The sequence below is a fragment of the Macaca nemestrina genome, chromosome 1 (assembly GCF_043159975.1).
Source record: "Macaca nemestrina isolate mMacNem1 chromosome 1, mMacNem.hap1, whole genome shotgun sequence".
Lineage (NCBI taxonomy): Eukaryota > Metazoa > Chordata > Mammalia > Primates > Cercopithecidae > Macaca > Macaca nemestrina.
Genome location: NC_092125.1, coordinates 65,324,076 through 65,336,571, shown reverse-complemented (window position 1 = coordinate 65,336,571; position 12,496 = coordinate 65,324,076). Strand labels below are relative to the sequence as shown.

The window sequence follows — 12,496 nt, the reverse complement described above, 5'->3', positions numbered from 1 at the left end:
AGCTGTTGCTTGTCGTATTCTGGCGAGTAGTTTTGTTGTTCTAACTATTGAGGTTTAGGGCTAAGCATAGTGGGGTATCTAATCCGTTTGGATTTTAGCTATTGTATATTCAGAAGCTTTAAAGCCACTTTCGTAGTTTATTTTACGTCAGCTGGTGTTTTTTACAACTTAGATGGAGTTTAGCTTTATTAAAATAGAGCTAAAACACTCTTTACCCCGGTTTCGATCTGCTTGGGTTAATCGTATGGCCGCAGTGTCTGGCACGAAATTAACCAACCGTGGGTGCAGCATAGCTTAGTTAAACTTTCGTTTATTGCTAAAGGTTTGTCACTGCTGTTTCCCGTGGGGGTGTGGCTGAGCAAAGTGTTTTGAGCTGCGTTATACGTGCTTGATACTTACTCCTTTTGATTGTGGTGATTTAGAGGGTGTTTTCACTGGGGCGGGGATACTTGCATGTGTAATCTTGCTAAGAGTTAATAGAAAGGCCAGGACCAAACCTGTCTGTTTATGGGATGTATGAATCCGTCTAGGCATTTTCAGGTTGCTTTAGGTTGATTAGGTTGATTAGTCTTGCTTTAGGTTGATTAAGCTACATAAACGGGTTTTGTTAAATTTTGGGGGATTATATATGGTTGTGAGGTACTGTCTTTGAGGGTTGTGATAATAAGCGTGTGGGTCTGGTAGTGGCTAGGTATGTAGGTGGGGTAAAATAGAGAGGGAGTTAAAGTTGAAAGTAGTGGGATGAGATGGAGATTGTGTTAGATGAGGGGTAGCAGTTAAAATTGTGCATAGCTAAAAGATGAGAACGCAGGCTCTGGCTAGGTGAATTGAGGCTTTTGTTTTTGGGGTTTGGCAAAGGTATATTTATAGGGGAAAAGCAAGAGATGGGGAGGGGGGATTTGAGAACAAAGGTAAAAATTTGTTGTGGTTTTATAGTTTAGGATGAATATACTATAGGATTGGTTATTGTTATGTCCAACAAGCATGAATTAAATTAACACCTTATTGGTAGTTATGCGAGGCTGGAATATTGAACGTAGGTGCGATCAATAATGGTATGTACTAGGAATCAAAGACAGATCCTGCGACATACGGTGTGGCGGGGCCAGCTTTCTGCAATGGGGTCACGCGCACACCCGAGATAAAAGATACCAAATGCATGGAGAGCTCCCGTGACTGGTTAATAGGGTGATAGACCCGTGATCCATCGAGATGGCTTATTTAAGGGGAACGTGTAGGCGATCTTAGTCTTATGGCCCTGAGGTAAGAACCAGATGCCGGATACAGCTCACTATAGCTACCCCCACGTGTTATGGGTCCAGAGCGAGGGGAGTAGCACTCTTGTACAGGATATTGATTTCACGGAGGATGGTGAACAAGAAACCACTAACTGAGGGGGGTATCCGTGGTGACGAGAATATATTTGACTTATATGTGCTATGTTCGATGAACGGTGTAATGTACTATGTACGATAACTGAGTTTTGGTATTAGTTGGTATCCTTGGGGGAAAACTTGATCTTTGGTAGTTGATGTTATGTTCTACAGTTGGTTAAGTCATGAGGATTCTTGCTTGTAAGCATGTTTGCAAGGACAGTTTGTAAGTGTGCATAAATATGTATGATGTACAGTTAAGCATTTGTAGTACTATGTAATATTCGTGTTGGCTAGCAGTAATGCACGAATTACATAAGAGGTTGTAAAATAAGTTAGTACTTAAGTCGAACTTAAAACGTGCATCCCATAGAATACAGAGAGTAGTTTAAATTAGAATATTAGCTTTGGGTGCTGATGGTGAAGTTAAGTGCTTTCTCTCTGAGTTGTCCTGGGGAGAAGTCTCCGTATCCGGTTTACAAGACCGGCGTATTAGCTTATATTATAAGGGCAGGTTCATTTGAGTAGATTGTTTTCGGTTAAGGAGGCAAGTGGTATAAAGGTTCAGACTGTGATAAAGTATATTATGGATGCTATTTGTCCGATAATAATGAAGGGGTGGTTTACTGGTTGGCCTCCAATTCAAGTAAGGGTCAGTAGAATTGTGATTAGGAATCAATATAGGAATTGGCTGAGTAGGCGGAATGTTATGCTTTGTTGTTTGGATTTGTGAAGTATGGGGATAAATGCAAAGATGAGGATTGATAGTAGAAGTGCTAATACACCTCCTAGTTTGTTAGGGATGGACCCTAGAATTGCGTATGCAAATAGTATCATTGTAGTTTGATGTGGGGGGGAGTGTTTAGGGGATTAGCTGGAGTATAGTTGTCTGGGTCACTTAGTAGGTCGGGTGAAAATAGTACTAATATCATTAGGGCGAGGAGGAGGAGGATTAAGCCTAGGATATCTTTGATTGTATAATAAGGGTGAAAGGTAATTTTGTCGGAGTGAGAGGAAATCCCAGAGGGATTGTTTGATCCTGTTTCGTGAAGGAATAGTAGATGTAAGGTTGTAAGGGCTGTAATAATGAAGGATAAGATAAAATGAAGGGTAAAGAATCGTGTGAGGGTGGGATTATCAATTGAATATCCGCCTCAGACCCATTGGACAAGGTCAGTTCCAATGTATGGGATGGCTGACAGGAGGTTTGTGATTACTGTGGCACCTCAGAATGATATTTGGCCCCATGGGAGTACATAGCCTATGACGGCTGTTGCTATAGTTATAAGTAGGAGTATAATGCCGATATTTCAGGTTTCTAGGAGGAGGAATGAGCCGTAGTATAGGCCTCAACCGATATGTGGGAAGAGGCAGATAAAGAATATAGAGGCACCGTTAGCGTGGAGATAACGGAGGGTTCAGCCGTAGTTTACGTCTCGGGTAATGTGTGCAACTGAGGAGAAGGTGGAGGAGGTGTCTGGCGAGTAGTGTATTGCCAGGAATAAGCCTGTGATGATTTGTAGGATTAGACAGGTAGCAAGGAGTGAGCCGAAGTTTCATCATGCGGAAATATTGGACGGAGTGGGTAGGTCAATGAGGGAATGATAAATTATTTTTATAAGGAGTTGGATTTGCGTGTTGCCATCATCAGTGTTTTTATAGTTGAAATACAACGACGGTTTTTCATATCATTAGTCATGGTTAGAGTCCATGTGGAAGCAGTGACATATATTTTATTCTTGTTGAGTGTGCTATTGGTTATGGGGTTTGTAGGATTTTCTTCTAAGCCTTCTCCTATTTATGGGGGCTTGGCGTTAATTGTTAGTGGTGTGGTTGGCTGTGTTATTATCCTGAATTATGGGGGGACTTATATGGGCTTAATAGTGTTTTTGATTTATTTGGGGGATATAATGGTTGTTTTTGGCTACACTACAGCAATGGCTATTGAAGAGTATCCTGAGGCGTGGGGTTCAGGGTTTGAGGTTTTAGGGAGTGTTTTAGTAGGGTTGGCGATGGAGGTGGGGTTGGTATTATGAGTTTTAGACTTTGATGGGTTGGTGGTGGTGATTAATTTTAATAATATAGGGAGTTGAGTGGTTTTTGAGGGAGAAGGGCCGGAGTTAATTCGGGAGGATTCTATTGGTGCAGGTGCTTTATATGACTATGGGCGCTGATTGGTAGTAGTTACTGGTTGAACACTATTTGTTGGTGTATATATTGTAATTGAGATTGCTCGGGGTAATAGACTATGTGATTAAAAATAAGGTTAGGGTAAGGGGAATGAGGAAAGAGAGATAACAGGATTTGATTATACCTTTTTGAGTGGCGGTAAGGATTGAAGTAGTAATATGGGTATGTGAAGTTGTTTTGGGTATAGATTTTTCTAATCAGATTGAATCTAGTAAGAGGAAGGCTAGGTTTTGACTTATAAGTAGGTTTTGGTAGGGAAGTGTTCGGTGAATTGTAATGGGTAGAATCCTAATATATTGGAGAATTTGAATGTGTGGAGTGGAATATTTATTTTAAGCTTATTGGTTATAAGAGTGAGGTCTAGGGCTACTAGGAATCCTAGAGCAGTTACATGTAGGGCTGAGAGTTTTAGGTTGGGTGATATTGTTATTTGGGGGAGTGAAGAGGGAGAGATGCTATTGGTGATGAGGAATCCTGAGAGCAGGCTGTCGGTTGTGAGGCGTTTGATTGGGTTTAGTAGGGTGGGAATGTTTTCGTTGATATTAATTAGGGTGGAGAAGCGGGATTGTCCTGTTAGGGTGAGGAGGATGGTTCCAGTGCTGTAGGCGCTTCTTAGGGAGGTGGCAATCAGAGTGATAGATAGGGCTCAGGCGTTGGTATACGACGTGTTTGCGGTTTCGATAATAAGGTCTATGGAGTAGAAGCCTGTAAGAAAAGGCATGCCTGTGAGTGCCAGACTACCGATGGTTAGGGAAGTTGAGGTAAGGGGTATTATTTTAAATAATCTTCCTATTTTCCTATTGTCTTGTTCATTATTAAGGTTGTGGATGATAGATCCAGAGCATATAAATAATATGGCTTTAAAGAAGGCGTCGGTGCAAATATGTAGGAATGCTAGGTGTGGTTGGTTAATGCCGATAGTGACTATGCTTTGAGAAAAAAATAAATGTAAACATATATCTCATTTTTCTGACACATTTTAAGAAGAGAAAAAAAATTTCACTTGGTTTCATTTGCTCAGTTAGACCACTGTGATAATACTAGATATGTTTATTGACCAGTTGTCCATAAAAATGTATGCTCTCAAAAATATATGACCTTCATCACAGGGAAACAGAAGGAAAAGGGAAGCAGATGTTATATTTTAACTGTTAGAAAAATATGTCCAAGTGTATTCCCAAGCGACTCCTTCCAAATACTATAGGTGATGTTAATTTTGAACTGTTTTGATCAAAGATTTTCATATTAATTAAGTAATTCATTAAGTTCCTAAAAGAACTTTCTGGGAAAAAAAGTAAAGGTGAGAAAAATAAGTGTTGATACTTACTTGCACAAAAGATACTATAGTTCCATGAGCCTTTGGTATCACAAATCAGTCGACTTGAATTGATTTTACCATATCCAGGGTGGCAGGTGTATTTCAGAGTAGTTCCAGTTTTGAATTCAGTATCATACAACGGATTTATTGGAGAAGCAAATGGTAACTTGGGTGGAGGACCACAGTCACCTGCACACACACACAAAATGGCAAGGAACATCAACAGCTATATATTGGGACACAATGTCTCGATATCTGAGTACTAAGTTTTCTAGAGCAGAGACCATGATTTTCTCTTTCATCGTAACTCCTATTATGTCATTGTTCAATGAGTGCAGTAAGTGATCAATAATACACGCTTGTTGAGTAATGAAAATGACAACGATAATGAGTAAAGGCAGAAAAATTTCATCCGTCTTTGACTGTATAAGTGCGAATTTATTAGAAAGTGAATGAATAGACTTGATTTTCATCATTCTATCAGATTGCCCACATCTGTCTGCTCAGAATATAGGCAGCTATGCTATGCCCTGTGACTCTACCTCCTGCCTTAGCAGAAACATATTTTCTACTAATAATAGCATTATGCAAGATTAGTTGCCTCAGTCAAGGATGAGGAGGCATTTCATTTGTATCATTTTGGGCCTTTTAGGTTTAGAATAAATGGCCTGTTAAAAAATAAAAATATTTTTCAAAAGCATCACAAGCTGGAGAATCATTAAACCCTTGAAAAATAAAATCTTAATTCTACTTCCCTGGCAAGAATTAAACAAAGTACTGAGTGACCTTCCAAATGCCCCAGAAGAATTATACCGACCTCCCCTACATTCTAAATAACCACACAGGCAGTGAGAGTTCATGGCCAGCCTGGCAGATGATACGAATTTATTACAAGTCATGATTGCTTCAATGTTAAGTTGTTCAGAGTTTCCTGGAGAGAAAAATTCTAAAAGGGAGCATAGGGAGCATCTATAAAACAAGATTTTCTTTTTAGTTTATAGTATGTTTCCCAAATTCCAGGTGGTCAAATATATCCCATAATGTTAAAGATCTCTTAGACACCTCTTAAAATAGGGTGTGATGAACTCAGTTGTAGACTGGTTGTCTGGCCTGTCTCTCCACTACTTACCAAGAACAGTAGCCAACAAAACAGTGACCAGCATCATTTGGAACAGAGTTGAATTGGAGACTTTCCACAGCCTAGAGAAGAGCAAAGCTGCCATTTCTCCTTTTCTATCGAAGGTGGAGCCCTCAAGGAGTGCAAGTGGAGCTTTCTGGGAGTGCATGATCTGGTGCCTCTTCAGTGTTTTTCTGCTGAAAGAACTCAACTTAATAAACAGTCATTGAATTCTTACCTGTCATAAAGTACTACGAAGAATAAAATGGGAACTGTTTTCAAGGAGATTATAATCAAATGTAGAAGAGAAGGCATTAAATATTTGTAATAAAATATAGCTTGTATTTTCTGACAGGAACATATTCAGGAGACCAGAAAATTCCAGAGACTTGGGGTGGACTGTACAGAGGTAGTAGATATTGCTGTGAAATTTGGAGTGTTAAATGTGGGATATTTTATGGCAATAGTAAAAATTGAGTAAAGGCACAGCAGTGAGAAGGTAAAGGTTATTTCTTGAAAATAGTAATTAGTACTTCAGTTTGTTTAGAAGATAAGGAATTCCTGATAGGAGATGATAGTTAAAGATAGAGAGGGAGGTTAGAACTGGGTTTGATCAGGTTTTCAATACCAAAATTGGGAGCTTGAAACTAGGAGATATATATACACTTTGTTTAAGTAACATGATTACTCTGTTTTTGAAAGACTATTATGGCAGATGTATACAAGGTAGATTGAAAGAGGCAGAGAGAAGAGACAGGGAGATTGATTAAGAAGACTACAGCAATTGGCCAAGTGAGCCAAGGAAATTATCTGAACAAGGAAATGGCAGAAGAGTTATAGAAGAAAGAGAAAGCTTAAGAAAAGCAAGAAAATGATGACAGAGGAAAAGAGTTGGAGATGTCTCTATCTATTAATCATATATCTTTCTATCCATCCATCTATATGATTTTCTTACGGCAACTATCAACAAAAACAAAAATCCATTGGGTCATTTAGAATTTTTTAAGTATGGTTTTTACCAACAACCACCAACAATAAGTAGTATCACTGTTATGTTTCTTGGTTCCAGTCATTCATTAATCAGAGACTTCTTCAAAGCAAGATTTCTATAAAGTCATTCTTACCCCCGAATGAGAAAAACCCTCACATATCCTAAGTTTACTTCAGAAACAAGTTACTTAAGACGTATTACCCAAAGTGATATATAAAATTAATTTTCAGTGAAATATAGGATTTCACCTTTTGTTCTGAAACCTTAGGTAGGTTGAGATGGTTTCATATCACCATCTGTCCTTAATTACAGGAATTGCCAACTCATGTCCATTTAACTCAATAGGCCAATGTTATGGGGCATTTCCCCTACGTTTACTTCTAGTAGTTTTGTAGTTTGGGGTTTCATACATAAGTCTCTAATCCATTTTGAGTTGATTTTGTGTATAGTGAGAGGTAGGGATCTAGTCTTATTCTTCTGTATGCGAATATCCAATTTTCCCAGCACCATTTATTGAAGACTGTCTTTTCTCCAATATGTGTTCTCACCTGTGCCAAAAACCAGTTGGCTTTTGGTGAGTAAGTTTATTTCCAGACTCTCTCTTCCGTTCCATTGGTCCATTTGTATGTGAAGATTTTCCCCATTCAGTATGATGTTAGCTATGAGTTTTTTATATATAACCTTTATTGTCTTGAGGTGCATATCTTCTATACTAATTTGTTGAGAGTTTTTGTCATGAAGGAATGTGAAATTTTGTCACATTCTTTTTCTGCACCTATTGAAATGATTGTATCATGTTTCTCTTTCTTTCTTTCTGTTAATGTAGTGTGGTCACATTTATTAACCTGAGTCTGATAAACCATCCGTGGATCCCTGGGCTGAATTCCACTTCATCATAATGAATAATCTTTTTAATGTGCTCTTTGATTTGGTTTGCTGGTATCTTGTTATGAATCTTTGCATCAATGCTCATCAGGGATATCAGCTTATAGTTTTCTTTTTTCATTGTGTACTTGTCTAGTTTTAGAATCAAAGTAATGCTAGCCTTGCAAAATGAGTTTGTAAGTATTCCCTCCTCTTCAATTTTTCTGGAACAGTTTGAGAGGAATTGGCATTAGTTCTTTATTAAATGTTTGGTAGAATTCAGCAAAGAAGACATAAGGTCCTAGGCTTTTATTTGATGGAAAACTTTTGATTACTGATTCAATTTTCTCTTCAATTCAACTTTTAATTGGTCTGTTCAGATGTTCTGTTTCTTCATAACTTGATCTTGGTAGGTTGTATGCATCCTGGAATTTATCCATTTCTTCTATCTTATCAAATTTGTTGGCATATAGTTGTTTACAATAGTGTCTTATAATACTTTCTATTTCTGTGATATTAGTAGTAATGTCTCCTTAAGATAAAAAAAATCTCTGTTTTATTTATTTCAGTATTCTCTCTTTTTTTCTTAGTCTAGCTAAATGTTTGTCATTTTTGTTTATATTTTCAAAAACCCAACTTCATTTTATGGCTTTTTTTTTTTTTTTTTTGAGACAGAGTCTCACTCTGTCACCCAGGCTAGAGTGCAGTGGTGCGATCTCGGCTCACCGCAAGCTCTGCCTCCTGGGTTCACGCCATTCTCCTGCCTCAGCCTCCCTAGTAGCTGGGACTACAGGTGCCCACCACCACACTCAGCTAATTTTTTGTATTTTTAGTAGAGACAGGGTTCCACCGTGTTAGCTAGAATGGTCTTGATCTCCTGACCTCGTGATCTGCCTGACTCAGCCTCCCAAAGTGCTGGGATCACAGCCGTGAGCCACTGTGCCCAGCCTCTTTTTAAATTTTTTTATATCTTTTTCATTTATTTCTGCTCTGAACTTTATTATTTTCTTCCTTATACCAATTTTAGGTTTAGTTAGTTCTTGTTTGTCTAGTTCCTTGGGGTGATTATTAGAAATTTCTCTTCTTTTTTATGTAGGTGTTTATTACTATAAACTTCCCAATTAGAACTCGTTTTGTTGTGTCCTATAGGTTTGGGTATAATGTGTTGTCATTCTCATTTATCTCAAAAAATCTTTGAGTTTTCCTTTTGATTTCTTTTTGACCAATTGGTTGTTTAGGGACATGTCGTTTAACTTTCATGTATCTGTAAAGTTTCCAGAGTTTTTCTTGTTGTTAATTTCAAGTTTCACATTATTGTGATCAGAAAAGCTATTTGATTTGATCTCTATCTTCCTAAATTTTTCAAGACTTGTTCTGTGACCTAACATCTGATCTATCCTGGAGAATGTTCCACGTGCAGTTGAAAATGTGTATTCTGTAGATGTTGTATGGAATATTCTGTAAAGATCAGTTAGACCCATTTGGTCTATGGTGCACTTTAAGTCTGATGTTTCTGAGTTGATTTTTTTTTTCTAAATAATGTGTCCATTGCTGAAAGTGAGATGTTGATGTTCCCTAGTATTATTGTATTGCAGTCCATCTCTCTTTGGGTCTAACAATATTTGCTTTATATATATGGGTGCTCTAGGATTGGGTGCATATGTATTTATAATTATTATGTACTCTTGTTGAATTGATCTTTTTATCATTATATAATGACCTTTTTACCTTTTTTTTTTTTTTTAGCTTCAAGTCTATCATATATAAGCATGGCTACTCCTGTTTGCTTTAGGTTTTTGTTTGCTTGGAATATCTTTTTCCAGCCCTTCAATTTCAGTCTATATTTGACTTTACCATGAAATGAGTCTCTTATAGGTAGCACATCATTGGATCTTGTAGTTTTATTCATTTAGCCACTATGTATCTTTCAATTTAAAAAATTAACTTATTTACATTCAAGGTTACTGTTGATAGGTAAGGACTGACTCTTGCCATTTTATTAATTGCTTTGGTTGTTATATAGATTCTTTGTTTCTTTCTTAATTTTTTGTTGCTTCCTCTCTGTTGGTGGTTTTCTGTGGTGTTTAACTTTGTTCCCTTTTTCTTATCGGTGTGTCTGCTGTAATTTCTTTCTTTGTAATTCACCATGCAGCAAATATAAAGAGTCCCATAGTTGTATTGACTACTTTTAGCTGAATGTCAACTTAACTTTGGTCACATAAAAATATTCTAGACTTTTTCTGCTTTTCTCCCAATTTATATTTTTCTTGCCCTAATTTACTTCTTTATCTATTCTGTATTCCTTAGCCACTAATTGTAGCTGTTGTCGTTTTGACTATTTTGACTTTAAACATTTATACTAGAGGATTGTATACATTTATACATTTATACATACATGTATACTAGGATATACTAGAGGATTGAGAGATTTACATAGCACCATAACATCATTGGAGTATTCTAAGTGTGATTTGTAAATTTACCTCTACTCGTGAGTTTAATACTTTCGTGAAAACACATGTAGACTTTCTTCATTCTTTTTTACTATTATTTCTTTATTTTCCCCTTGACAGGATTATTTCAAAAGATCTAAATTGTATTTTTCTTGTCATATAGATTTTAAGCAGCATAGCCAGGATATAAACCTTGATTTTGGAAATTTGTCTATGAAAGTTGAATACATACATTATACAACCAGCATGTACCATACACCAAAAGACATGTATTGGAATATTCATAGTTATGTAATAGCCAAAGAACTAAAACCATCTAAATTGTATCCTTAATAAAGTGGATAAATAAATTATAATACAACCATAGAATGGTATAATATATAGCAATGAAAATGAATAAATGACAACTAGACTCAACATAAATAAATCTCACAAATGTAAGCAAAAGAAATCCGACAAAATATAATACATACTGCATGATCTCATATATAAAAAGAAGTAACAAACACTCAGCTAGAGTATTTAGGGATGCATGCTTATTTTTTAAAACTATAAATAACAGAAAAAAGATGACTGCTACAAATCAAAAGAATAATGGCATTAGAAAAGGAGGAATAGGGCAAGATGAGGTTAGGCATGAGGAAACAGGTTCTCTAAGAACAAGTGGTGACAGACTCAGAGGACTGGCATGTTAAGTAAAATCTTTCTGGATTAAATTAGGGATGTATCTTGGAGGAAGATAGAAACTGAGTAGCTGGATAAAATAGGAAATACTGTACAGTATTGGACCATAGTTTTCTACAGGCTGGATCATAACATGTCTATTCATACTGTTTTTGTGTTCAAACACTGTTGAAAGATTTGGATTCAGAAGTGGGACTTGGTTAAAACTAAGCACATACCATATCAGACCCTATCACAGTTTCACAATCGAGAAGTGAGAGGGTAGTTAAACATTTGCCGATAACATTTTTCTGTATTTTCTTTTCAACTAAAAAACAAACTTGGGAAGTAGGGGTAAGAATCCCCAGTCTGCACTGATTCTCATTTTGTCCCTGTTCTATCTTCTGGTACTTCTTCCTCATAGAACTAACTCTGGAAAATCCTTGAGGATTTGCTTTTAACTATTGATTTTCTGTTTTTAAATAAGTTGGTTGGGAGCACTAAATGTCCATAAAGAGTCGTATACTTTTTGGTTGTAATGTCTTTTGTTTTTGTTTTGTTTTTTGTTTGTTTGGAGAGACAGAGTCTGGCTCTGTTGCCCAGGCTGGAGTGCAGTGGTGATCTCAACTCACTGCAAGCTCTGCCTCCCAGGTTCAGGTGATTCTCCTGCCTCAGCCTCCCGAGTAGCTGGGACTACAGGTGCATGCCACCACGCCTGGTTAATTTTCTGTATTTTAGTAGAGACAGGGTTTCTCTGTGTTGCCCAGGCTAGTCTCGAACTCCTGAGCTCAGGCAATCCATCTGCCTCAGCCTCCCAATGGACGTAACGTTTTTAAGCAATAGAGTGAGGGTGGAAATAATTAAATGGAACAATATTTAATTTGAATACAATTTTTTAAATCTTCAATATATCAAACACAGTTAAGTAAATGAAACGATAATAAAATGTTAAGGCCAGGTACAGTGGCTCATGTCTATAATTTCAACCCTTTGGGAAGCCCAGGAGGGTGAATCACGTGAGCCCAGGAGTTCCAGACCAGCCTGGGCAACACGGGGAGACCCTGACCATGTCTCTAAAAAAATGAAAATAAAAAATATTAGCTGGGCATGGTTGTGCATGCCTGTGGTTTCAGCTACTCAGAAGCCTGAGACAGGAAGATCCCTTGGGCCCAGGAGGTCGTGGCTGCAGTGAGCCATGATAACACCACCGCACTCCAGCCTGGAAGACAGAGCAAGACCCTGTCTCAAAAATAAATAAATAATTAATTAAAGCAGATATAACAATTAAAATTTCATGTCTTAAATATAAAATCCTTCTTTACAAATCATTCAAAAATAAAATTGTCAAATAAACACATGAGGAAAGAACACAAACAAGTAAATCAGTAAAGAAGAAATACAAATATGCATGCAGAGTGGCTTATTGAGGAGTTCTTACTGGAACATTGTCTGTAAAAGAAGAATGAAAGGGAAGAGAGAAAAGCAAAACTTTGAAGCAGTTGCATCAGAGACTTCAGAGCATCCTCT

General features: G+C 37.2%; 1 protein-coding gene across 2 annotated transcripts in view; it reads right to left on the bottom strand.

Annotated features, from left to right (window-relative positions):
* LOC105484870 (zona pellucida sperm-binding protein 3 receptor-like) overlaps positions 1-12,496 on the bottom strand; it is a 38,751-nt gene that overhangs the window by 18,964 nt on the left and 7,291 nt on the right. For both annotated transcript variants that reach the window (XM_011746947.3, XM_011746944.3), the window contains exons 2-3: positions 6,011-6,192; positions 4,891-5,070 (exon numbers count right to left, since the gene is read on the bottom strand). In XM_011746947.3, coding sequence (XP_011745249.1) covers positions 4,891-5,070; positions 6,011-6,192 — 362 coding nt within the window. The remainder of the gene's footprint in view (positions 1-4,890; positions 5,071-6,010; positions 6,193-12,496) is intronic.